Source organism: Cynoglossus semilaevis, chromosome 8 (genome assembly GCF_000523025.1).
Source record: "Cynoglossus semilaevis isolate Cse_v1.0 chromosome 8, Cse_v1.0, whole genome shotgun sequence".
Lineage (NCBI taxonomy): Eukaryota > Metazoa > Chordata > Actinopteri > Pleuronectiformes > Cynoglossidae > Cynoglossus > Cynoglossus semilaevis.
This window is the reverse complement of record NC_024314.1, coordinates 2,971,379-2,999,137: the sequence shown is the minus strand read 5'-3', so window position 1 is coordinate 2,999,137 and position 27,759 is coordinate 2,971,379. Positions and strand designations below refer to the sequence as shown.

The window sequence follows — 27,759 nt, the reverse complement described above, 5'->3', positions numbered from 1 at the left end:
AGATGATTCATGCTGGTTTTTACAAAGATCAGCTGAGGTTTACTGCAGAGCAGATATATTACTGAGTCAATACTCCAAGGTACACGTGTTGGACCAATCTTTCCCAGAAATCTATTAAAGAAGTAGGAGGATGACGTGTTGAAATACACTGTTTATTACAGTAATAAAAAAACAATGTCATGACCTTTGTGTGTGTTCAAAGTTAGTCTCAGTTTTTTTTGTACTAAATTAAAAATGACTTGTAGGTTTGGGTTATGTACATTTGCTTTGAAGTATTACATACTGAAAAAAGAAGTATTTCGTTTTATTTGGTAGCTAATCGGTGTATTTGACTGGCTAAGGATGAACACAGTCAGTTCTAATCTCTGAGCTTGGATTGAATGATGTCATCAATCAGTGAATATATTTGTGACATTTAATAAGGAAATTGTGTGGGTATGTGAGAGAGAGTGTTATAAGGGACAGTTTACAGGTTGTTCAGGTTTTGGTAAGGGGCAAAGGAATTCTTTGGAAAGTGTGGGAATATCAGAAATTTTAGAGAAGATTTTGTTGCTAATTAACTGAAAACCCGCTCTCTGGTGTCAGTGTTTTAAAATGACGTTTTCAAGGAAATAAACAAGCCTGTGTGCTTAATGAACACGTCTTAAGACAGACAGCCATGTTTGGGAGGTCTGGTTCGACACTCACACTACCTGTTGGAGCAGTTTCCTGGCATTTGGTCGGGTCAGTATTACAGTACAGAGGAATGGGGGAGCGGGAGCTGCTGCTTTGTTGTGGTTGGTGTGTCGGAAAATCCTCCAGGTTTTCTCAAAAGTGCAAAGTGGAAAATAAAGGCAGACGCTTAAAGCAAAATGTCCTTGAAATATTTACGATTGACCTTGAAATTGATATAACAGGGGCTGACCATACAAAGTTTTTATAAAACATAAGTTTTGCAATTTCTACATACTGTATTTAACAATATCTGATTCAATATCAGAATTTTAAACTGACTATAAACAGTGGTTATATAGACTATAGACTTGAATTTAAAATAAAGGATTTAAAGGTTCATCAATTCAAATTAACCACCATAAGAGACAAGTTTAAAACCTTTAAACTTTTATTGTGAGTTTTTATAATGGATAAAACAAGATGGAACTGCTAAATGGGACACATAAGAGTCCCAATTAACTCTGTGACACTAACACAGACTTTGGAAACGCTCACCAATCAATGAGACCTTGGATGCTTTGTTAAAAACATATCTCAAGTTGGAGTGATAAAAACAGTTCAGACACAACATGCTCAGTGTTTGTTATCAGGTTCTGTCCCAGCACAGACAGATGTCGGTGCTGCTAGAGGTTTCCACAAACCTTGACACACTCTTCAAACTCAACCCTAAAATCACATGCAGTTAAGTTTCTGCTGGAGTTGAAACTACCACAAAGTTGGGTTAAATCCCAAAATGATTTGTCAGACACTCCAAAGAAAACAAAGACCCCACAGAGACCGGAGCATTAACCAGCAAAATCCATTGATATCAAGTGACCCACATTTAGACTGATTTCACAAACTGCACAATTCCATATGGACTCCTGCGACAGCCTCATGATAGGGCAGCCGCGAAGAGCCTCCAAAGCAATGCTTGCTGGAAGTGGAGCCAGGATCCCCCACTGCTACCCACCCTACATCACCATAGCAATGGCCCACCATTGTGGGGTGAGAATGAGCGCCCCTGGAAGGGCCCCGGCACGTCTGCAGACGTGTACTGAGTGTGAGGTCTTCATTCATGTAGTTAAGAGGAAGAAACTTAAGCAGCAGTATTGTAACCTAACTCGTCTTTAAAAGGTAGAGAGTCCTGGTAGTGCACTTTAATCCAACACTCCCTGGGGGACTGAGATGCACAAACACAAAAACCTCTCCTAAAGTTGTCCACATCTGACAGCCAGTGTGTTTACTTCACGCAGCTCATGGCTCACTATTTCTGCCAGGCCACTTGCTATCACTGGTTCTGCTTTTAGCTGTGCATTGTAGTAGATGTATAGATGTACATGCCATACTGTATATTAGCAATTAGCCTTGTCAAGGGCTAACTTTTAACTTCAGGCATCCTTAGATTGATTTTTTTTTTTAAATGTGTTAACTATAAGGTTCCTATAGCTGTGATCAGTTGATGTTGGTCAGATTTATGTAGTGTAGTGACATAACACAACAGAAAATAAACACAACTAACTCATCACTCTTCCACAGTGTGGTTTTAAATCAAATCAATCAATTGTGCAAATTTGGAAAAATGCCACAGTTGACTGAAGCTCTTATAGTTACTAAGTAACTACGCTTTTTAAAATATCACTAATCAAGTGACAGAATGCAAATCATCAAAATGTGAATAAAGGGTTATTGGATATATTTGTATCTACAAATCATACTTTGATTCTAAACCTCTATAATACTGAATATAAACCCCAGTCTTGACCGTCAAACAATATTTGACGGGTGTAAATATATATATACTTTTAAAAGTCCCCACAATCATGGCTGAAGCCAAAGTGAACACAGAGACTGAGATGCACTGAGACAGAAATGGAGATTTGCTTATCAATCGGACACACGTATCCGTGTTTGTACCAAAAGCAACACAAGTGCAAAATCTATTTGGTTTTATGTTAAAAAGTAAACAAAATCTTTGCCTCAATCCTCTTCACATTCTAATGTTAAATAATAACATCATGTCATTCCACTGAAGTTCACTTTCGACTCTTCCTAATTCCTATCACCGTGCAACAGGTGCAGAACCAGCGGAAACTGTCGGTGAAACTCACCTGTAAACACGGCTCTCCTCACTGTCATCTACGGACATTTATCCACAGGTTGACACCGATGGTGCATGTGTTCTTAAATGCACAAGAATAAACTGATGGTGTTTCTGTGTTTCACGGCTTCTCCGTGGTTTGACCGTGACTGGAGAAGCAGGTAGCAGCTGGAGCTTTGGGAGTGGCTCCTCTGCTCTCACGTTAACTCCTTCCTCTCTTTTTCTCCTCCTCCACCCAGGCTACACAACCTGTTTGGTGTGGCCTGCAGTGGAGACACTGACTGACTGACTGTCTGAACAGTTTAATCTGAAAACAAGCTGCGGATCTGCCGGTGGTGCGCCTCCAGCTCCTCCTCACTCCTCCGGTCAACACCAACCAGCAGCTTTTACGCACGGCGCGGACGCAGAAAACATTCCCCCGACCAGAACTCACATCTTAAATCAGCTGGGCCTTTTTTTCCAAGCCGAGGTATTCAAGGAACACCTCTTTTCGCCTCATTCAAATGGTATAAAAGGGCTGTTGGGCCATTCATATGCTGATGAGCTGGCACAGATACCGCTGTGAACTCAACCAGGAAGGTGCTTTCACTGTAAAAACGCTGGACTCAGCCCGGTATCCCTGATTATTAAAACAATGTAGCAGATTCAAAAAGTGCGTGCTTTTATTATTGCTGATTAATAACTCTTTATTAGAGTTTCAGTTTCTGCTAGTTATTTGCATGTAAACTAAGTATTTTTCTTAACAACTGCAAAGCAAAGATGATGGCTTACACAGAACACTAGGTATCGGTTCTTTTGAGTCTGCCTTGAGCCAAATGAACCGCCGCCAACACGAGCTCCTGTTGCTCCTAATACCCAGCAGCCATCAGTGGGATAATGGATGTGTTCTAGTCACTGGGTTTACATTAAGTCCCCCCTCCCAACACCAGGTCTCAATCACCTCCCCGTGGAAGCAGTCAGTGGGCAGTGATATGAGTGTATCATATTCTGGGTATTGTACTACAAGCTTCCTAGTAGTTTTCTCTCCGGGTATCTCTTCAGATTATATAGTGTACCCACTAAACCAAACACGACGGTTTCTATACACTGTACAGCTGCTGGTCTCTGTGTGAGTGATGAAAGCTGCGCCTCCTAGTGTCTGAGGCAACAATGAAAACTCATTCTTTAACAGCCAGGACTATGTCGACATCTAGTGTTGTGCAGGTCGTACACGGTTTTTATCTTCACATTTCACATATCTTTTAAAATGTATTTAGTGGATGTGTTTACAAAGGGTGACATTAACACAAACACAAATACAATTAATTTAGGACTGAAATATCAGTATAACCTTACCTGTTTGTTCTGCTGCTCCGACTTTGACTGGCCACATTCATCTGAAGGATGTGGATCAGGATCAGGATCAGGACAAGGATGAGGCAGCTCAGAAAAGTCCTCCCATTCAGTTATGGTGATCTCTGGTACCGTGTCATGAACAAGAAAGGTAGGAGGTGAAGGGAAGGAAGTATCTAGAAAAATATTTTCCTGTGAACTTGTCTTTTGTGGTTGTCCATTCTCCACCTTTGGCAAAGGATGTGGGTTTTTGGACACTTTCATTTCATCCGTGTCCAGGGTGGCTGAGGTGATGGAGACATTGCCTGCTGAGGTGTGTCTTATTTTATCAACAGTAGGTACGAAGGTGCAGATGCTGTTTCTTTTGCTCAAGCTTCCTTCGGTTTGGCTCTGAAATTTCAGGTCCTCACCAAAACCAAAAGTAGAGAAGCGATACTTCCCTCTTGAAGACACTTGGACTGGAACAGGAATTGCTGATACTGCTTTAGATGATGTTGTCCTGTCAGCTACACCTTCAGGTGACTGCAGCTCCTCTGCACCAGTGTTGGGTGAAAGTTCCTTCACGTACTGTGCAGGGATGTAAAATGGTTTACTCCGCTGGTCCTTGCAGACGTGCCACCAATGCTTGTTGGTCTTCGACACCAAGATGTAGCTTTCGTTTGGCTTGATGGATACGAGGCGGCCATCGTTGGCTGTGTACTCAAACTTATACTGAACTGACACCAGCTCCATGCCTGCTGAGGCTCAAGTCAACAAGCACTGCACATCACCGAGCTGCAAACAGAGGAAATGTGTAACTGGTGTTGGTTAGGAAAAAAAGAAACCCAACTAAATACCATGTCAAACAGAAGACACATGAAACTGAAAGCTCTACACAGAATGACCATGTCACTTACCTCCAGGTATTCAACCAGAAATCCTGTAAGGCATGAGGACTAACCACACTCCCAGCCTGTGAAAAAGAAAACAATTACAAAAAATAATAGGAAGAGGAATATCACACACGACATTATGTTCCTCTTATTGTTACCCTTATGATTATTAAAGTTACATGGAGTTTAAACAGAGTTCAACATAGAAGAAAAATGTTAAGTTGGCAATACCTGAATACAGAAATATCTCCATCTAACCAAAAGATTGACCTTTTTTGGAAGATATTCAGATTATTATCATGACATCTGTCACATTTGTTTGTCATTTTTGTTTTGGTCAGATACAGTAAACACCCTGCATCAGTTCCCAATCCTACCCAGAATGTGACAGTGAGCTATTGTACTGATTGAATTTTCCATTTAATAAGCTATTAAACCTAATAATGGTACACTGAGCTGTGCATGAGTCAGAGAACAGACAAATTCTCTTCACAGGAACATGCAGGAAGTTGCTTCCGTAGCCTTAATCTACAGCGACCACAAAACAGCAGACTTTGAAATGGCTCGAACACTAAACAGGAAGTCTGCACCATCCTCAGCTTTGTATGAGCCTGACATCACCTGACATCAATCTCAGTTTGCTTTCTCTGGCTTTGTTTTACACATAAAGCACTCTGCAGAAGAATCACCCGAGGCTTAAACAATTTAATTACAGCACTAGAAAAATCACAAGTAATTCATATGCTTTTACATTACTAGGGTTAAAAAATTTAGAACTATATGAGAGTTGAAAAATAGATTATTGGCAATGCAAATCAAATCTATGGAACAATACAAATAATGTTGAACTATTTTATATACATATATAAAAAATAAATTATGAATTTCCAAGGCAAACAAAGCAAATACTGATATAATTGACAAATCAATATAATGTGTAAAGTGGTGAATTCATTCAACATACTGCAATTTTACCAATAACATAACAACATAAAAGTAATCATTATTTAGTAATACATACAGTTAGTAACTAATTTACTTGCCTGGTTTTCTGTTCCTGTAGATGGATGTTTTTCATTGAAGCAGTCCTCTGCGTCTGTGTGTGTTTGTGTGTTTATGTGAGAGCGTGAAGAACTACATCTGTTCATTTTACTGCTGGTTTGTCTAACTTCCTGTTCTCGGTGAGTGTTCTTGTGAGTCATTGCCAGAAAAGGCAACAACCATTTAAAGTACCGCGATTTGAGAAGTCGTTATTTCCATTCTGCAATCTTAATATGAAATATTTAGAGGAAGGACAACAAGGAAAAACTCATTGCATTATAAACTACAGTACTGGATGCACTGCAGAGTTTAACTTTTTGGTTGGTGTTAATTTCACATCAACTAATAATCAGTTGACTGTAGGTAATACGTAAATTACAAACACAATTAATAAAAAACTCAATATATGGAAAAATAAACTATACTTTTTTATACACAACTATATTGTGCTCCTCGGGAGCTTTTATTTACAACGTTGGCTTTGCAAGTAATTATTGCTGTCGTCTTAACTATTTTTTGTATCTTATTCTCCACGTAACCAATAGTTACGTAGGTTGGGTTATGACCAAGAGTGACGTCACTTGCAATGTAGATGGGACACCGTGGTGTGGTCACTCGAATCAATTTATATTTGTTCTTGTTTTATCATTTGACAAGTACAGGAGCCCTGCTCGAGGCAGGGCAACAAAAAATTAGATTATACTCATGTTGTTCCTCTCCACGGAAATCTTTAGTAAAAGGCGAAAGATTTATACGATTTGAAGAGAAACATGAGTGTTCTGTTGAGAAAGCGTTTGAATGGATTTCTAGAATCGTGTACATACATATTACACTGACGGTTTCGAGTAAACTCGACTAAGGGACTTACCTATGTGTCACTTTTGTGTTAAACATTGAAATACACGAAAATGAAAATAAAACGTTTTTTAAAGACAACTTTGTTTAATTAAACAAGCTGCTGTTTTCGCGGTGCATGACGGTTAGTAAACAGTCTACAGCTACTTCCGTTACAACCGGATGGCGTCACAGCATGTGGGGTCAAAATGGACCCCACATGCTCATTGCTTAACAACACCGCTAAAGCTGATTGTTACGGTTATACACTTATTAAATTATAGTGAAATAACAATATTATATATATATAATATTATTATAAACAACACGTAAAAAGTCGTTTAAGATTTAAAACGAGTGACATGTTGGATATATATATATATATATATATATATATATATATATATATATATATTAATAATAATCGTGTGGAGAGCTGTGTCTTCCATTGAACACAAGAAAGTGCGATAATAAAGTACCAAAAGAGTGTGCAAACTGAATGGGGTTAATATTAAAACAAGCTTGTATAATAACAACAACAAAAAATAGAACGTTTTAAACATAAGCATATTTCTCATGCACAAGACTTTAAAGACACAGACAACACATATCTGGATTTGGTTTATAAAGTGTATTTTGGCACAATTAAGTTTGGACTTAAACATGAAGCCATTAAAAAATTACAAAAGTGAAGTTTTGAAAGAGTTACAAATGTAATTTAATTAAAGCATTGTATTATGACCATATATAAAGCTGTTCAAAATTAGAATGTTAGAAGTCTGACAAACAAATGGCAGTCTTTGTGCAAAAACAAAATCACAGAAGAAGCACAGTATTAATGTCAAAATGGCAAGACATTCTGTGTCCGAAAAAAAAACAACCCAAAACACAACTACTATTAAATTCACGTCTGAATTTAAGGATCCATGCAGAACCAACACAGCGACACTTCAACATTTATCTTTAAAACTCCTGTTAATAACGTTTGAAAACATCATTTAATGGACCACCAGATGTCGCTAATGTGTATTCTCTAAGATTGTAGGACACATTCAAACTGATTGATTGCACCTCATCTTTTGGTCACCTCTTCAATATAAATATGGGTCAATACTGTAATATAAAAATAAGGCAAGATTCATAAAGTTTTACTAAAGAAAATGTTCCTTCCTGCGGCATTTGTCAGCCCATTGTAGATTTTCCATTGTGCTCTCCGTCACACTGTTTGGTGACCATATCCTCGATCACAAGGTGTCCAGAACTAATGACAGTGGTTTCCTGCTTCGTAATGTTCTAGCATTTATCCAACAATTGTAAAACTCTTTTATTCAAAAAAGTGTCTGTGTGCAGCTTTAAACTGTTCATATGGCCTTGACATCGATTAGGTGGCCGTGCTGGGTTGACTGCCTCATGTTCTTGATTCCTTGCAGTTTTCGGCCATGAAGAGTGAAGCGTGACCAGGCCACTAGCTGCAGCAGGGCACAGGTGATAGGCACAAACACCAACATGTAGAAGCAGCCCAGACGTAAAGGTGGAGTCCCTGAGCCAGAAGCAACGTCAGGCACTGAAATTAATGAGTCCTTCGCAGACTGCCTTTCAAAAATGTCATATCCTGGGGACAAAAAAATTCAAAATAAGAAAAAACACAGCAAGAGCATAATGTAATGTAGACAATCATTACATTTAGATAAAGTATATTTTTGTTGTGTTGTTTGTTTTAAAGACAATGTGTCAATGCCTGTGTTTCCATATTCAACCTGTGTAAACACAAAGCAGCCAGGTGCCAATGAGCGGCGCAAATGTCTGGCCGGGTTTGGTCAATAAGGCAACCATTCCAAAGAGGAGAGCAGAGGCGGCCTGCTGACGACGGTTGAGCACATAGTCTTCATCCACCAGGTCGGAGATGACCAGTTTTAGCAGCTTGCACGTGCCCTCTGTAAACACCCGATTACTGCAGGGAGAGAGGTTTAAGTCAGTCACAGTGTGTTGATAGCCATACATTTAAACAAGTGATGAAACTGTCTGGTATTAGACCATTGGTGTTTGTGCTGTGTCCTTACCTCGCAATAAAGATGCACAGCAGGTATATGTGGTCCGCTCCTGCCAGCATCATAACCAAACTAAGTCCCAGTTTGACCATGAATAGCCACCGAATAACCTGGTAAACCCCATAACGTTGGCACAGTGTTAGGAAATACAGGTTGTTCAGATGGGGGGCAATGTATGAGATTCCTGCATAAGAGAAACAGAAAGCCATTAAAAAAACCCACACAAAACCGAGACAGAAAACAATTTGTTTTCATTGTTTAAAGTCAAGCTTTTTAATCACTGATACGATCTAAGGGGAGCCTGGGTCTTAGAGCCAATTGATTCATAGATAATTATAATAATGGACAACATTTTATCCAACACTCCCTTGGGCAACGAGCACACTGCAGAGTTTCTACCATTTACTGATCACGCCGTGATAATTGCTCAACCTAGATTTATCTCGTCTAGTTTTTAGAAGAGCTTGAAGTATGGGTTTCTTTTTGTTTTGTGATGGAACCTACCCAGTAAAATAGAACCTGTAGAGGCAGAGATGTTGTCAGAAAGGAGGTGTTCAAGGAAAAGAGGGAAGAAGTTGTTGTTGAAGTGGCAGTGAAACACCTAGAAAAAAGATCAAGATTAAAATATATAATTAAATTATTTAAATATTGTGTTAATATATTGTGTGAATGTGTCTTTTGTTACTACTATGACAAATTATTTGTTTAAAACCACCCAAACCCTTAGAATTAGATTTCTTGCCCACTCTCTTTACCTTAATCTCCACAATTTATATCATAATCCACATCAGCAACCTCACCTGAACAAGGTTCATAGAAACAAACCACATGAAGTTCCTGTGTTTGGACAGCTGTTTGAGGTACAAACTGATAGTGACTGGTTTTTCCAGTTGGTTCAGTGGAATGTGGCCAACGTTGGGCCTGGAACAGAATAAAGAAGATGAAATGTGATGGAGGCAGTCGACCATTTCTAATAATAATATCTCATTTGTTTCAAAAGCCTCACTCTTTGAGCGTCACTGCCTCGTCCTGCTTCGGATGCAGTTCCTGTTGAAAGCGATGCTTCAGCATTCTGGAAACCACGAAAAATCCCAGGATGGAAAAGGCTGCCAGGGCCATACAGAAGAGACGGAACGAGTAGAAATCCTCCTTGTCCCAGAAAGAGTAGGAGAGAAAGACGGAGACTGAGCCCACAGCACTGAACACTGAGCAGTGGAAGTTGAGGCGGGTGCGGTCAGAGGCTGACACGGCCAGGTCGGCCATCAGGGCGCTGTGTTGAAGGTCAACCATGGTGAGGAAACCATCGTACAGACACAAGCAGAGCAGGAACTGGAGGCCCGGCCTGGCCCACGCCACCCAGAAGGCCAGGAATGACAGAGCGAAGAGAGGGCCATTGGTAGAGAGGGCCCTCAGACGCTTCAACACTACCTCTGGAGATGTGATCTGAGAGCCTGACCTGGAAGGAAAATAACCAGACAAACATGAAGAGTCACTTGAATATAAACTGTGTCATACTACAAGACAAGATGTGGACACTTACTGGGGACAGCTGAGGAGGGAGCGATCACTCAGCCAGCCAAAAAGTGGGTCATTCAAACTGTTCCATATCAGGAAAACTGTCTGTGGAGCATCAGACAATATTGAATCATATTTATGTCAACATCAGCACAAACTACCAAACTGGTCAGAGTTAAAACAACACAATTTTAGCCCACCCTCTGCTTGGTAACTGCAAATGTAAAGGGTCAAAGAGGAATGCTTCGAATAGATAGATCTGATAGATTATGATACGTAAAATGAACTAAAACATCTAATAACACCTCTCCCTCCTAATATTTAGTCAATGAAAATGTAAACATTGATCAGTCAGAGCCTATAGCAGAGTGACGATTGACAAAACACATAGATATTATTAATAAGCTCTTGTCAAAGCAATTTCACATGTTAACAACACTTCTGGCTCAAATAGTATAATCACTACGTCAAGGTCATAAAAACTAGGACAATCGACGGCCATCATTATTACTGGTTAAGCAACTATAAGAATGTGTGTATTTACCAGGGCTGTCAATCCATTTAAATGTCAATCATACTACCTTGTTCAGCATTAGTTCCAAGCAAAAATGCAGTGGTGATGCCCTGTTGCTGCTCATTCAAAAACTAACAATGATAGCAAAGATTTAGATAACAACAAGGGGCATTGTTTTGCAACCTATTGACTGTACAGCACAAAGGAGCAGTTTGTCTTTGGCTTGGTGGCTTTACATGCATTCAACAGATATACGAGTGGTAAAGGTCACACCACAAGCAAAATGTTTACATGACAAATGCTGTCTCACTCACCTCTCCCACCCAGAAGGATATCTTATCAATCTTGTAGACGGACACAAATGTCTCCACGTAGTAAAGCAGGAAGACATTGTGGAGGATGGAGGTGAAGAGAGCCAAAGAGCCATAGAGCACTGCAGTAGAAACGATGCTTTGCCAGAAGCCCCAGATGCTCCTGCCCATTCTTCTTTCTCAGTCTCTCTGCTGCGTCCTTTCTCTGTGCAAAATTGCAATCATCTCATGGCCTGGCCCAGCCTAGGTCACCACATCATCATGGCCTGAAAAACAAATAATGATTTGTTCCCCTGTAAACAGAAGCTAAGAAAAATCAAAATGACGACATGTACAACAACTTCATATGATGAAGTCTCAGAGTTAACAACCTTGGACACAAGACAAAACAGATACTTCAAGTGTTTCTTTCCTTCTGTCCAATAGGAGCTGTGAGCATGATAATTACTATATCATTAGATTGTGGTTCTTTAATTTTTCTTTTTTTTTTTTGACAGATGTCCAGTTGTGTGTGAGCTCCACTTTGTCATCTAAATAAAAACTGCTCAGGTTCATGGTGAAAGAAGTAGAACAAAAAGTCACCTCAGCCCCTTCACACCTCCCTGGGTGTCATATTTGATACTCTGTTCTCATGGCGTTTGATTGGGTCCTGTGTAAATTACACCTTGGGGCTAAAAGATGTTGATAGAAAAGGTGATGCGGTGGGAACAAAGGATGATTCTCCATGTCACAACACATTGAGACTTAAACTGTTCCAGTTCAGGACAAAGATGGTGTCACTTTTGTTTCTTTTTAGTGCACCTTTTTGCACACAGCTGAACAGCAGCAGCAGCCCTCCTCCTTCACATATAAGTGCCACAGGCTCAGACTTGCTCTGATCTCCCAGCGCATCTCTTAAGTCGTAAAGGTATTCAAACAAGCAGTGTCTCAGAGTTATTTGAGATCACCCTGTGAGACGAACCCTCAGAGCAGCCTCCGAGCTTTGGCTGAAAACTGCACTTTAATCACAGAATCTAAACAAGATAGGGAACTTTACCAGAGTTATCATGTGACTTACGGCATTTCATCAATGTTCTTATCAAACTGTTGGCTTCATATCAGACCCAGTAGTGTATATCAGAAGTGGCCCACTTGGTGGTAGAGTAGGATGACAACAACAGGCTGTTATCATATTTATGTTTCTGTCAGCCAAAGATTTAGACAACAGGTGAGGCACCTGCTGTGTTTACTGAAGAGCTACAGCTGTCACCTGACCACAAGTGAGGTTTGACGCCTCCACTCGGCCACACGATGCACGTACACAGACTTAAAAAGGTGAGAAACATAAAGTGGTATATGCAAAATGTTCAAAGCATCCGTAAATAAAATTACCCTGCCGTAAGCACAGCCTGGTTCCTCTGGTTTAAACGACTCAATGACTATTAACTTCTAACTTATTAAAAGCGGATCAGAGGCAGGAGTAATCAAAACTTAAAATCCTGTTGGACGGTGGACTGTCTGGTACATTTAGCACGGGGACACGCGCGCACACACGCGCAAACAACCTTGATTCATTATTCACCAAAAGATGTGAATATTTTACAATGCTGTTCTCTTTGTAGGTCGTTTTAGTTCTCAGTTGTCTTGTTTTCATTTCATTTGACGAAGCACCTTTAAACATGTTACCTAATGTGCTATGTAAGAACAATAATGATCTGTAATGTGGCTGGTGTAACTTTGGTCTGCTGATCTAAGCTTATTATTATTCAAATTCATTTACTACCACAGTCAAACATGTGTCCCGTTGAACATTCACCGGTAAGAGGTACAAAACAAAACAAAGACAAACAATGCACTCCTGTTGATTAACAGGGGCTAGCCTTAAACAATCCGCTAACATTAGCTCCATGCCTAGCGTCAAAATGTACTGTAAGTGAAGATGACCCATGATAAGCATTGAGTGGAACTCGTATAAACAGATATAAATATAACATACCATTATTGCACTTGAATCCCAGTTAAACGGACACCGTGTCAGCCCCGGTACTACTTCACTGTGTCTCAAGAACCGGAAACCGCGACGCTGGAGGCAGACGGTCCACGTCATGACAACGACACAGTCATAGTCAGTAAACAATCCTAACACAGGGGGCACAAGAGCCAATCTATATCAATTCTAAATATATGCTAATAGTTGTCATTTACTCATATGTAGACATATATACTCTAAATATATTTATATCAGTTTATTTCACGTAGATGCACCCTCACTAAAATATGTCATGGCTGCATATAGATATTTCACATCCATCCACTGGGTAGTAGGTTTCAGTTGCAAATCCTATATATTTGCATGCTGTTAACTCCGTGAAATAAACAACACAAATTAAACTAGTATATGGATTCATGATAAATTAGAAAACACTAAATTAGAATCCCAGCTCTAACTTGCCTTCTCTCAATACCCCCCACCCCCACCGTTTCCCCTGCCCCTTTTATCATTCTATTATGCAGCCCTAAACACTAAATTAGAATCCCAGCTCTAATTTGCCTTCTCTCAATACCCCCCACCGTTTCCCCTGCCCCTTTTAGCAGTCTATTATGCCCCTCCTCGTCGCTTTACTGAACTGTGACTCGCATGGACATTAATAAAGTCAGCACGAGTTTACACGTGGAATTAATCAAAGTTAACAAAATGTTTAACTACCAAGCTAAAAAAATGAGGGGGCACCCGGATTTGAACCGGGGACCTCTTGATCTGCAGTCAAATGCTCTACCACTGAGCTATACCCCCGATGCATGCAAAAAGATTTTCTGTTCTACTTGAATATAGCACTTCGAGAAACAAAGATGATTTTTGTTTGTGAGTGCATCGTTGATTAACAATTTAAATGCGTTTTAACGACATGCTGCAGTATGTCTTCATTATACACAAGTCTTGGGAAATGCCTCCGTCATTACTCTGGGTTTAACCACCGAAAAGCCATGCATGACATGCGCAGTTTTACTTTGTCACAGTGTCCGACAGAGGGCGCCAACTATCCACAAACGTAAAATCCGAATCCGTGTTTTTACTTCAATTAACTCCTTATAATTACATGTTGGTGTTGTTTTATTATTCAAATGTTATATAAAACTTTGTATATTCTAGCGGTCATATGAGTGTGTCTGTGTTTTTATATTTAACTTGCGTTTACATTCTGTGAGAAACACATGTATCCTTTTTTCTATTATATTTACTGTATTATTAATGCATTTCATTCACAGTATGTATACAACACTAAGTGTAAAGTATCATATGATACGATTGCGGTAATAAACGTACTTACCCAGTAAAGGTTTTCGGCATGTTGCCTTCAAGTGACAATAAAAGGCGGAAGTTGAAACAGTACAGGTAGTAATTACATTTCACTTCAGCAACTCATCAAAAGTTATGGATTGAAGAGTTATCTGAAAAAAAAACAAAAAAAAACACAACCCAAAACATTAATTTTACAATTTTAGTTATACCCTGTGACTACATATTATTTATTGGCATTTCTTATTTCCACTCTTTTCAGGGGGATCTTGAACGCAGCATGCTGAAAATTCGACCATCCACCCTCTTGTTTCTCAGACCCCTCCTCATCCAGAGGTTTTGTCCGTTTATCAAACAGATTCCCTGCACTTAAGAAAGTTTGTTCATGATATTGTGCGTCCCAGCTTTTATTATAATTATTATTTTCTACCAATAAGTCATATTTTGGAGAGATCCCTGCACCAGCATGAATCCACCTTGTGGAAGATGCAAGAAACCAGTGTACCCCACAGAGAAAATCAACTGCCTTGATAAGGTGAGATGACGACAAAATTCAAGCCCGAATAACTTATGGTAGTGGATGACGTTATCGAAATATTACGATCATTTGAGCACTGCATAGGAATGATCTGTAGGGACAGCAGTCAGTAAAGACTTAAAACAAGGACTTTTGACAGTGGAGATTTTTCAAATACAAAAAGGAATTGTGTTTTGTTTGTTTGTTTTTTGCAGCAACCGTCAAGCAATCTGTAGCAAAAATCTAATTTAATTGCTGAAGAACTCTCTCCAAAGCAAAACTGAAGTGAATAGAAAGGAAGCCACATTTGCTGTATGAACTATGGTCAAGAACAGAGAGAGAGAGAGAGAGAGACTGTGACCTTTAGTGTCTCTGAGAGCTGTTTAGATGCACTTTGACCAAGTAATGGTTACTGTCAATTGCTTTTTTTTTAATGTGTGTCCTTTTCTGCTTGAAGTACTGGCACAAAGGATGTTTCAGCTGTGAGGTGTGCAAGATGGCACTAAGTATGAACAACTACAAAGGATTTGAGAAGAAACCTTACTGCACCATGTAAGACTTTAAGACTCTGAGTTAATGTGGAAGAAGCTGATAACAGTCTGACTGGACCAGAGATCAATAAAAGATATTCTATTAATGATTTATAGTAATGTCTTTGAGAAAGTCTTCATTTTAAAATATTAAAGAGACAAACTACTATAATGTGTGCACACTGCAACTACTGCAGCTGTCAGTCAATCAATCAATGTTTATATTTTATCTCCAATTTGACTTTATTTTCTTTTTTCCACTAAATTGTATTTTTTATTATTATTATTTTTACAGGCATTATCCTAAAACCTCCTTCACCATTGTGACTGACACCCCTGAGAATCTACGCCTGAAGCAGCAGAGCATGCTCAACAGTCAGGTAGGGGACAGTTCCTGTCACTCCGTCTCTGTTTTCACTCCTGCTCACTGTGTCTGCCTGTGTTATCTCACTGAGATTCATCGACTGTGTCTCCAGGTCTCTGTCTGTGCTCCTTTAGCCCTCAGTCTGTAACACAGCTGGAGACAATTATTTGCTACTTACATTAAATGAGCTGTGTGACCAGACAAGTGACAAGTTGCTTCACTTGACCTCTGGAACAGCACTACGCACTATAGCAAAGAAATTGGTTAAAGTGAACAAATATATACATCATATTATTGATATTATCTAAAAACAGCAACAACCAGTAAAAAGGGAGTGACGTGATTGTTGCAGGCAACAGATTGACCCACGAATTACCAAAAGTTGCACAAAATACCAAAAAGAAAAACTGTTACTATGTCACACAGATGTACAGTAGGTGGACAGTGTGTTTAGATTTACACCAAAACTCTCTCCTCTCCTCTCTCTCTCTCTGTGTGTGTGTGTGTTTCCGTCTGTCGCCCATCCAACCCAGTTCTTTGTTTATAACCATAAAAGTCGTGCTGTTCAGTTCTCTCTCCCTCCTTCTCTCTCTGTGAGCATATTTATCATAGCAACAGCATGACTCGTGTGTGTGTGTGTGTTTTGGTGTCATATTTACCCCCAAATAAACAGTTGTATGAATTAGTATTGCAGTTATCTTTGTGCTAGGACATCCTGATAAACAAGTATTATTTAGTCTTTTTAAGTATTTATGTAAATGTGGTTAACACAAACAAATTATGTTATTTCCCTTCCAAACTGACATTCACTGTTGTACATTCACAGAGCAGTGAGCCTAATGTTTACTAAGTGCTTTCCAAGTCAAGTTGCATTTATTTTGGTGATGTCAGTTTTATTGATGCTGCCTTGTTAAAGTAGTGACTGCCTTCTGCTACTGTGCTATAGAAAATCAGGTCTATACAGTGTATCAACAGTGATCTTCAGATGTTCTGTCAGATGGATTTAAGGCCCAAACGCTATGGCATTATGTGTCATAGAACCTCGTGCAAAATGATCCCTTTAATAATCTTGTTGAACAACTACAACCCTGTCTCACAAAAAAATCTGTTTTTTTACTGTTTATTTTCAGGCTCTTTACAAGGAGGAGTTTGAGAAGAACAAGGGCAAAGGGTTCAGCGTGGTGGCCGACACTCCAGAGATGCAGAGGTTGAAGAAGACGCAAGACCAGATCAGTAACGTAGGCGCAGTCACATCGAGAAGTTAAAGAAAAAAACACCCCTGATTTCTATCTAGAAAGTCCAGTTGTAAACAACTGGACTTCCTGGAGCTTGAAAGACGTTTCGTTCCTCAACTGAGGAATGAGGAACCTCCAACCTCCAAGAAGAAGTCCAGTCGCTTACAACTAAACTCTCTGGATAACATGACCTGGATGCATGAGAAAACTTCACAGACACTCCTGATTTCTGTTTGTGCACAGACTTAACCTTGAGCTGTGTAACACGTGGAGTGTGTGAAGTCATGGGTTTGAAGAGTTACTGTAAAAATAAAAAGGTCACTTTTTGTCTACAGTAAATGGGCAGCTACATCAGCAGTCACTCCACAGGTTTAGGTTGGAGGAGTTGCAGGCTGGTTTGACCAGAGCAGACAGAACAAACTGCAGTGACAGATGTCAGGGAAGGATCCTGCAGAAACACACAGGCACATTGCAGGCATTTCTCCCCTCTGTCCACTGAGGAGCAGCTGCCCTATATGGTCAAAGTCTCTCAGCTGTGGACAGCTCCACTGTGCGTGCACACACACACATACATAAACACTAAACTGGTAGACCCATGCATACCATTCTCAAACACAAACTTTCTCCTTTTTCTTGTCATCTGAGCAGCAGTAGAAGAAAGGAATGATGACTGCTGAGCTGCATCAAAGGCTAAAAACACAGCTTCTTTTCACTGCTTCTCTCTGGGTTTCTCTCGGTCTTGTTCCCTCTATCCTTTCAGTGTGTTTTTTTTTTTTTTTGGCCTCTTTTTAATTGCCCCTTCACGCTTTTTGTCCTTTTCCCACCAGTTGTTTTTCTGTTCGAGGTCTTCTGGGGATACAGGGAGCTGCCTCTTGTTTTCCTTCATTGACATTCATCTTCCTCTAAAAGCTACAGTACACCAAACATTTAACTCTTGTCCTGCTTTTTCCTTGTGCAAGTCAAATTCTAGACCATTGGCTCCTGAAATGTTTCTGTCCTTTTTATTATCCCGTGAACACATCACACTCATAGGAGTCAGTGATTTTTCATAAATCAGTCACATCACCAATTGACTGCTGACAATTAAAATTTAAAGTGTTCCCTCTGGTGTCTAGTTGTCTCAAGAGCGCCACCTACTGGGTACTATATGATTAAAATAATACATAACGGGAGTTCTAGGGATAACAAAGAACATCAGTCTGTGTAAACGATGTCGTGCATCCTCCTAAAATAATGAGCTGCTGCCACTGTGAGGGGCCTCTATGTTCAAAAGCGCCCTCGTGTGGAATAAAAATGTGTTACTGTCTGTGCGCGCAGATAAAGTACCATGAAGAGTTTGAAAAGAGCAAAATTCGAAGTGACGCACCTCCTCCTGAGAACAGACAAGGTGAGAAGCGACGCACGTGTGTCGCATTTAAGGTGTGTATCGATGCACATTCGTGTTGATCTCTGTTTGTGTTTGTGTGAAGAGGAAGCAGCCCACCTTGAAGTTTTTAGGCCGCCAGCTGGACAGATGCACCCAGCTACTGTAGCGCCATCTGGTGGAGGGGTAAGCCTATTACAACACAAAAACCACAATGGAAATATTACATGGATATCATTAAAACAACAAACATTTGATCATTCTAGTTTTTTGTGTTTCCTTAGGTTACAGGTCAAATGTAGAAAAAAAGTGTCTCGAGTCTCTTGAAAGTTGACCCCAGATTTGTTTTAGTTTCACTTTATGGCCAATCTCCTTATTTTAGCAATTGTTTTACAATGCCACTTTTTGGGCAATAATTGCTACAGTTCTTTCAAAGATTTTTATTTTTGCACACCTGAGTAATACTTTGCTTAGCTTTCAGCAGTTTTACCTTTTTTTTGTGGCAATAGGTTCTTATGGAGAGGACAAGTGCATAGGTCACGAGGTATTTGATAAGTTCTGGGTGTTTACGTCCAAAGGAAAATACTTAATATACTATGTCCATTCTGCCTTTCCTCCTGTACTTGCAGAAGCGTTACCAGGCGCTGTACAGCTACACAGCAGCAGAAGCTGATGAAGTCTCTTTGATAGAGGGAGATCTGATCTTAGACGTGGAGCAAATTGACGAGGGCTGGATGTTCGGGTGCAACCAACGCACTGGACAGAGAGGAATGCTGCCTGCCAACTATGTACGACCTGTGTAGGAAAACACTAGATGTCATTCAATACCATTAGTCCTTGTTGCCACATCACACATTTGACAAGTTATTTAAGTCATTACTGCTTACATTTGTGCCTTTGTTCGCAGAATTCCCTCACGTACAGATTGGTTTCTATAATGACTTGATCTGGTAAAGAATCAAACACAATTCATAAGTATCCTATACTTTGAACAGAAAACTGCTTTTCCCAAACATTTTGTTAAAGTAAAAATACAATAAATCTCTTGAACAAACTCACCCTTTTCCACAGTTTTTGTTCCACATATCATACAACTCCTGAATTATAGTTTGTCTTTTGGAAATAATAACAACATACATCATTATACATCAACACAACTTTATTCAAAAACACATGGCACTTAAATCAATACTAGTAAAAATATTTTTACTGGATTTATCTTTAAAAATAAGACAGACTTTATTTACAATTTTTTTTAAGTTAAAACAATTAAACTATCACAATTTTCATTATAAACCACAGAACGGCTTCCTAAAACAGTCCTCAGATTGTATGAACAGGCGTCATGCTGGAGTAAAAGGCCACTCTTTTATCCACTCTGCTCCTCAGTTTTGACGGCAGCCAGTTCAGCTGAATCACAAACAGTCCAGGATTCTTCCCCACAAAGTCCTCGCACAACCTGGGGAAGAATGACTTCAATTTAAAAGGATCTGTCAAACATACTGTATTACTGTTCCGATGAGAACACGCAGTTCATCAACAGGGTCAGTGATGACGAATGGTATCAACCAAGGGCAAGGTTAAATGAACCTTAGTGTAGGTCCATGAACTGTAAACACCGCAAACTAAGACAATACAAAGTTACCCTTTTCCCTCTTCTCTTACCTTACTTGAACTTATACAAAAAAATTAAACCTGTTTTTTTAAACTACTAACACAATTAAAAGACTTTCTAAACAAATAATGTCTTTGGATTTAATGACTAACGATTTGTCATTTGATTACATGAAATGCTTCTTGTGACGGAAACATCTAAGACAGGAGTTTATGACAGTTGGACAGGGTGACGTATTATTCCCCACTAACATTTGTGGCTTTATACCAAATATATATATTTATACATTTTCAGCTTCACATCTACATTCTTCTCTGAAACATCTACAACATGGGGCGTTCAACATTTTTACCTTACAGAACTTCTCCTTCTTCAGCCTCCAACTGCTTTCACAACAGCCGGTGACATGCGAGTCGCATCACTGTCAGATACTGCTGTGTTCTACACCAGTAAATCAATCTCATGCAAGAATTACACCTGTAGCATCTCCTCCCCAACAGGCAAATGTAGTTGTGGAGGCAGACGGACCAGATATTTTCTAATACTTTGCTCAGGTTTTCAGAGTAAAGTACTAACCAGTATATTACTCTTTTCACTATTTTCTTCCCTTTCAACATTTTGATCCATCCAAGCTTGTTCTGTTGGTGACTCCACATAACTTAAAGCTCGTTGACATGAATCAACAAACAGAGGCCAAACAGAGAGCAGCTTAGAGAAAGAATGTAAATAACTGAGCGTCTAACCAGCAGCGCAGGCTTTTATTTAAACTGCTCACTCATGCGTGGCTGCAGAGAACATGTAAACAACTCCTCACGTGTGCTCAGCAAGGTGTTCACAATTTGTTCCAAACATAAACTGTGAGTGAAACTTCAGGTCAGGACCAGTTCAGACCCCTGCAGTACACAGAGGTGGGGGGATCTGTGCTATTACACAGTGTTAAACTGATACCGAGTTTCATTATGGGGAGAAAAGAAAGGAAACAGAAGAGGATTACTGTACCTGGAGAGGGAGTAAGGCTGTGTCTGGAAGATGATGATGTCACTGCAGTGATGTTGTGATGGAGCCCTGAGAACAGCCACCTGGTACAGGCAACAACCACAGGCAAATAATACAGTAGTGAGTGTTATTAAATACCATTAGTCTAGTCTTAATATATCATCAACTGTGCTGCACACTCCAGTGGACATTTTATTATTGCTGATTTCAATGTTATCATTTAAAAAAGTACACAGATGCATGGAATCCAATAAAGAAAAATACAGGGGAAAAAAATGCAAAATGAAGTGCCAATAAGTGAATAGTCCTGTTTGCAGCTGCTATTTTGTCAGATTTCTAAATAAACCTATTGTCTTCACGTGTGTATTCACTGCATTAAACCCTCAGTGCACTTGAATCCTTCTTAAATACTTAGGACATCTTATGTAACAGTGTACAATTGGAGTTGGCCTGGAGAAAGTACACCTACGTCACAAGTTGAAGGAATTTGATTTGAAAGGCAAGTGCTTCAACTTGTTACTGTTATTGTCTATAACAGTGTTTCCCAAACTTTTTTTCTGGGGACCCATATTTTAAGTCACAAACCTTCACAATGGTCTATAAAGTGTTACTGGAAAGAGTTATTGACATTAGAGATAATGGGCAGGGATTTCTGGGATGCATTAAAAAAAACAAAAAAACCCAAGCCATCACCTACCGTATCTATGAGGATACAGAGATTACTGCTCCCCCCAAATACAACGATGTCACTGTCACTCCCTACACTGGCAGTGTGACAGACTCTGAAGAAAACAGAGAACAGGAAAAAGGGCCACATTAAAGTTTCACATGTTTTTGGAAACTGGTCTGAGTCTAACAGTTTAAAAGCGTTAGCTCTTTGCTAAATACAACGTACTGTATTGTATATTTACTTGCTTTCCTTGTAATGCAATAATACTCAAATTTCTTCATTTTTTTTTTAATAAACTGAATACCTGGGTTTGTCCATGTGTGGATGTGTCATCCTGATCCGCTCTTTCCTCAATGTGTTGAACTGCCAGGCATCATCTGGATTCAAACAATAAAATGTAGATATTACAGATATTAAACAGAACCATCGCCCCCTGTTGACAACCAAAGATTACTATGTGTTTAAAAACGATCAGAGCAGAAACAGCTGGAGAGCGAGACTCACTCAGAGTGCTTCCGTCTGTGCCCAGGCCTCCATACACAAGGAGAGAGTGATCAGCTATGGCCGTCATGGTGTGCATGGAGCGCCCCATTGGTGAGCAGGACATAGGGATGTCACTAGTGAAGAGTGAAGGGTAAAGATGTGTGACAGGAAAGATGTGGAACAGTCAAATGTTTTAAAAAGCAAAAAAAAGTTTTACAATTTAGTCCAGGTCCAGGTTTCCAGGTCTAAGGAAAACATGTCTAACTCCACCGTCTCCTATAAATAATGACACAGATTCATGGTTACTGTCAGTAAATTAAATAAGCTAAAAGTCTTTACATTACTGTAAGTTTTACACTGGTTCATATGGATTTAAACCATTCTGAGGCAAACTAAATGAAGAAGATTTAAAAATTTGGTCCACAATCCAATGGTGATAAACATCACAAGAAACATTTGGCCTGACTCTACAGTTAGATTACACCAAAGCATGCAGACAAGACATTTCACTCAGGCAACTGAGTTTCAGGGCCTGGTTAATAATCAGTGTCACGGCTCTACTCATTTGTCTTGTTGAAGGTTGTGAGAGGTCAAAGGTCAGTCATTCATGAAACATTCTCCCACACAAAACCAGAGAAATCAACTTATATGGGAATTTGTTAGAGCACAGGGGCAGCGTGACATCACAACAGGAAAGGGATGTTGAAACAGGAAAAGGACCTCCCCCAAAATATTACCACCAATTTACAAACACGCCATTGTCTCTAAAAGAAAATATTTCTCTTATATGGAACATATGTGGGTTTAATCAGCAAGGGCAATCAAGAGGCCAAACCTAAAAGATAAGCTTCTGGAAACTCACCACACCACCGGAGATGTAACCCTTGTTCCCCAGGAGGGCACTGGCATGGCAGCCCCTGGGGGCAGGAGCCAGACCCTGCATGTAACACACATTATTTAACGCACATATTTTAAACTCACAATTGGTTGTAACTGTCCAAAATATTTTAAATACAGACAAGAGGAAAGTAAATGTACGGTCCTTCACACCTGTCATGCTCCACCCACCTGAGTCTCAGGCAGGCTCCATGATGCCGTGTGTGTGTCAAACACATTGACTTCATTGTTCCAGCCCCAGCACCTGAACAACGTGTCTCCAATTGTTGTCTACGGAACAAAACGTTGAGAGGCACATACAGGTTGATGGGTGAGTTTTAGTTACTTTTAACGTAGTTACCCAGGACATCTCTTCAACAACAAAGCTGGAGGACGAAGTGTTTCGGACTTCCCCAATGGTCTTGCATCCATATCCTCCAAAGAAGATCAACCTATACCGACAAAAACAAAACAAAACAAACAAACAAACAAAGAAAAAAAAAAAAAAAAACCGTGAAGGGTCAGTGAAGGAAGCTGTGATTCACCTGCATTCATAACGTTTGCTCTCCCACAGACTGAGCTGACCTGTCCCCGTGCACCCAGCAGGAGTGTTTGTTTCTTGGAGACGGCGTTGTACCCTTGTTGTCAGTCATTTTCTTCCATGAAAGAGTCGACTCTGACAGGTCAACACTGTACATCTGCAAAACAGTTCACATCATCTAATTGGTAAAATATCCAGTCACAGACAATATTTGTGTAACCAGCATCAAACCAGATTAAAATGGAGAAAGAAAAGTCTATATCCCTACAGTAAAGAGTACTGAGGATTGTGGTAGTTGCAATACATCCAGCCCCTATATGTCCACTTCCTCATGCACTGTCTCCTGGGAAACATAATGAACCTCAGGAGTCCTAAAGGCTAAATAAGGATGAGACCAAGAGCCTCCAGTGTAAACAGGGTAATAAAGACCAGTGGCAGTCTGATAAGAACAGAACTGTTGTCCCTCGTTCACTCCCTTCTTCCATACCCATGTCTCACAGCATTTTACTATGTTTGTTCTTCCACTCTTGTCCTTCAAAATTCATGTTCCAACATGAGCAAGTTACCATGTTTTTCCTCATCTTTTTCTTTTTTTTTTGGCCTAGATCAGGTTTGTACCATAGCTGTAGTTCCCTAATCCTTGAAGACACCTGGAGGGAAATAACATTTTCCTTGGTTCTTGTGATGTACAATAAACAGGGTTATATTACATATGAATGTTGAGAACAATACATTTTCTAAACTCCATCTTGAAAGGAGACACACCACAGCCTTGTCTTTTATGGCAGTTCATCAAGCGTATTTCAGCTGTTGTCTGAGCAAAGCACATCAGCACAAGATTTAACTTGTTTATGAATTCAAAAATAAAACACATTGGTACTAGTTCCCACTGCTGATGTGATGTGTCTCAGCTGTAAATCCTGGAGTAGAGAGAACAGTCAAGAACAGTCAGATGATATAGAAAAGACCTTGATGATAGTGAGAGCACTGTCTAAATAGCACCGGGTCAGTGTGGGATTATATTTTTTATCTTGCAAACATATTAGTTTACATACAAACTTAGGTTTTTAATACAGTAAGGATAAAGTTAACAAACTGCTGCTAACCTGGTTGGTGTAGCCCACTCCATCACATCCCGCAAAAACGTAAAATGTGCTGTTGACGTGAGCACCACAGAACCCTGACAAGTCCTGGGGGATTTCACTGCCACTGATCTCCTTTCGCTCCCTATCATAGAACATATATTTTTAAAAAAGATTTGATTATCACAAAACACGTCAGAACAATGTCAAGGAGATGTGTAAATCTGAGCCAATAAAACAAGGCTTCTCTGAGTCTTACCAGGTCCCACTGTACAAATCACAGAGCCATATCTCATCACTGGGCAACATGACATCTGCTCCAGCAACTACCTGTATAAAAGTAGGGAAGAAGAAAAACGTAACAGACAAAATGTCTGAAAGATGTCAGTGATACTGCAATACAAAGACACTATGGAGGTCATTGTAACTGCTGTGACATGGTCGGTAGCGTCTATTAATGTATGGTTTCATTTGAAATATTTTTTTTCTACGACTGTTATTTCCCACATTTAGAGACATACAGTCTTCAGTCAGTTCCTGCTTCAGCATGCCCTAAACGCCTCTGGGTTAACAAAAGAAGACACTTTGACAGCTATCATGGTCGTGAAATATAGTTAGATTTATACAGACTGTCGGCTATAATGTTTTAATTTCTGATGCAATCTACGTCATTGAGTGACTGTTGATGTTCATTTTAACACTGTAGGTTGCAAATTGAGCTAATCTTCTATTGGGAATTGAATTGTTTGAATGTTTAGCAAATAAATGTAAAAAATAAGATTTTTTCTTTATAAAACCTTGCAGTAATATCAAAGTCCCAGCAATAATCTTTAAATTGTCTTTAAAGCTTAGTTTGTTATTTATGTATTGCAATTTAAGTCACAACTTTAAATCATAAAGTTCTACGTGGGTTTTTTTTAACATAAACCTCATGATTATAGAGAAATATCAATTTCCAAATGGTTTAAACTTCCGCTGTCCCACTTGAAATTAGCACCGAGTTGGTGCAGAAATGTTTGTGCATCAACAGAAAGTCCGACAGAAACTACACAAACTTTCTTGTAACGCAACTCCTCACTGGAAAAATAGCCCCACAGATAGAAACAGACACCGAGACACAGGGACGCTTCTTACCCGGTAACCTCCCCACACATACAGAGTGTTGTTGTCTATGAAGGCCGTGTGGCTGCTCCGCTCCTGCGGGCTCACCGCCGCCTGTCTATCCGCACCAGCAGCATCCATCCTACCTCACCTGAGCTCTGACTCACCTCTAAAATAAAAACAAGTAAAACGTTTCCCAGCCAAGGGGAGACAGAAGAACTGAGGAGGTGGAGGAGGGAGTGAGACAGCGACAGCTGCTGTTACGGCGAGGAGAAAATCCAACCGAGCTGGTTTGAGGTGAAACGTGTTTTTCAGGATGTTTACTCCTCCTATCGCGATCCGCACAGTTATGCACTTCAGAACAGGAAGCTGTGGTGCGTTCAGGGGTCAAGCTGCTCATCCTATTAATTTATTTTCATTTTAAGCCGCATACAATTGCACCATACGTCACATTAATGGTTGAGTCTTATCAACTGCTTTAAAATACAATATGATAAAACTGGACTAGTATTAAATTGATGAGTATAACTGTATGTCCATGTGTCCTGATGAGACACAGGTGGAGCTCATTCCTCTAATGGGGTCATTGAAAACACCTGTGCTCTGCACAGGCTTAAAATAAAAGATCGAATATATAGTAAAAGCCTACAAATACATTTATAATATAGTACATTTATAATAGAAATAGCACATTTAAAGCATCTCAGTTGCACATCATATACAATAATTAAAAGACTGGAGCTGAGAGGTCACTATATGTGACATTATTGTCAACAACACCAAACACACTAACTACTACGTCAACTTAAAAGACTGCTGTACATTTATATTTCATCCATCGTCCTTGAGGTCTGTCCAAAATATTACTAAACCTGCATGCCTAAAGGAGAAACAAAGCACAATAGTGAGACATGTTTATTTCATTCTGATCATTTACACACACATGCATACATATTAGATAAAAAATACACTCAAAGAACACATGTTACAGTAGCCATACTCACCAATTATTTTCTGAACACATCAAAATTTATTTAATAAGTAAATCTTCAATAATTTATTGATTTCCATGCTCACTCCAACACAATCTCTTGAGCTACAATATAATGCTGTGATATATACTCTATGCAAGGTAAAAGTAATTTAGGTGAATAGAAAACACCATGAAAAAAATTTCAACAACTTCATTCAATGTGCTCGTGAATATTTCAACTCCGACTGTGATTGCAAAATCCAGGTAACAGTCAAAGCTAAGTGCAAAAGTGCAAAGAAATAGGTTTGACTTCAGGAATCTGTGTGAAATCCAGGAATTTTCCCCTCTCCCCAAATATGCTTGACTTGCACCGACGTGTCTGTTCATCCTTCATTCTTATACCTTATTCACATCAGAATCTTCATGACGTAGCCCAGTTTGGTTAGCAGCAGAACAAATATGAGACATTTAGATCATTTAAATCAAATCAACACCACTGTAAAATTAAAATTAAAACTGTTGAGAGAAAAATTCCTGAAAATGATAATAAAGTGTAGTTTTGCCATATAGTTTCATTAAAATTAATTAAATTATAATGAATTATTTGTCATTGTAACACAGCACACCACAAAATGTGACCTCTGCTTTTAACCCATCACCAAAGTGAACAGTGGGCAGCTTTAAGCGCCCGGGGAGCAGTGTGTGGGGACGGAGCCATTCTCAGAGCACCTCAGTGGTAACTTGGCAGCTAGTGGACTCAAACCTGAAGCCTTCCGGACCCAGGTCCGCTTCCTTAAGCGCTAAGCCACTGCTGCCCCCAATTAAGACAACAATGACCAGATGATAGCTTTTGGCCCCACTTTAGTCCATGTCGA

At 39.6% G+C, this 27,759-nt stretch overlaps 4 protein-coding genes and 2 non-coding genes across 6 annotated transcripts in view; 1 reads left to right on the top strand and 5 right to left on the bottom strand.

Annotated features, from left to right (window-relative positions):
- Positions 1-6,332, bottom strand: part of arhgap27 (Rho GTPase activating protein 27) — a 19,971-nt gene extending 13,639 nt beyond the window's left edge. Inside the window, exons 1-3 of the mRNA XM_025058029.1 lie at positions 6,042-6,332; positions 5,023-5,078; positions 4,130-4,900 (exon numbers count right to left, since the gene is read on the bottom strand). Of these exons, the coding sequence (XP_024913797.1) occupies positions 4,130-4,858 (729 nt within the window). The 5' untranslated portion in view covers positions 4,859-4,900; positions 5,023-5,078; positions 6,042-6,332. The remainder of the gene's footprint in view (positions 1-4,129; positions 4,901-5,022; positions 5,079-6,041) is intronic.
- A 370-nt stretch (positions 6,333-6,702) lies between these two features.
- Positions 6,703-6,817, bottom strand: LOC112487440 (U5 spliceosomal RNA). The gene has a single exon (XR_003050502.1). It is a non-coding gene; the product is annotated as a U5 spliceosomal RNA (small nuclear RNA).
- Positions 6,818-7,489: 672 nt separating this feature from the next.
- On the bottom strand, positions 7,490-13,380 carry mfsd13a (major facilitator superfamily domain containing 13A). The gene is made up of 9 exons (XM_008313986.3): positions 13,237-13,380; positions 11,265-11,527; positions 10,462-10,541; positions 9,928-10,377; positions 9,722-9,842; positions 9,426-9,522; positions 8,934-9,105; positions 8,631-8,824; positions 7,490-8,485 (listed from the first exon to the last, which is right to left on the bottom strand). The coding sequence occupies exons 2-9, from the start codon at positions 11,430-11,432 to the stop codon at positions 8,235-8,237; spliced, it is 1,533 nt and encodes a 510-aa protein (XP_008312208.1). The 5' UTR covers positions 11,433-11,527; positions 13,237-13,380; the 3' UTR covers positions 7,490-8,234.
- A 582-nt stretch (positions 13,381-13,962) lies between these two features.
- On the bottom strand, positions 13,963-14,034 carry trnac-gca (transfer RNA cysteine (anticodon GCA)). The gene has a single exon. It is a non-coding gene; the product is annotated as a tRNA-Cys (tRNA).
- A 661-nt stretch (positions 14,035-14,695) lies between these two features.
- Positions 14,696-19,601, top strand: LOC103381565 (LIM and SH3 domain protein 1-like). The gene is made up of 7 exons (XM_008313985.3): positions 14,696-15,073; positions 15,513-15,607; positions 15,881-15,965; positions 17,080-17,187; positions 18,502-18,571; positions 18,654-18,733; positions 19,177-19,601. Exons 1-7 carry the CDS (start codon positions 15,005-15,007, stop codon positions 19,348-19,350), a joined length of 681 nt encoding a protein of 226 aa, XP_008312207.1. The 5' UTR covers positions 14,696-15,004; the 3' UTR covers positions 19,351-19,601.
- Positions 19,602-19,687: 86 nt separating this feature from the next.
- On the bottom strand, positions 19,688-26,490 carry LOC103381564 (kelch domain-containing protein 1-like). Its single transcript, XM_008313984.3, has 13 exons — positions 25,945-26,490; positions 25,070-25,140; positions 24,835-24,955; positions 23,773-23,885; positions 23,549-23,639; positions 23,380-23,478; positions 23,174-23,248; positions 22,529-22,587; positions 22,333-22,445; positions 22,133-22,205; positions 21,856-21,940; positions 21,162-21,241; positions 19,688-20,006 (listed from the first exon to the last, which is right to left on the bottom strand). Exons 1-13 carry the CDS (start codon positions 26,050-26,052, stop codon positions 19,871-19,873), a joined length of 1,224 nt encoding a protein of 407 aa, XP_008312206.1. The 5' UTR covers positions 26,053-26,490; the 3' UTR covers positions 19,688-19,870.
- Positions 26,491-27,759: the final 1,269 nt, after the last annotated feature.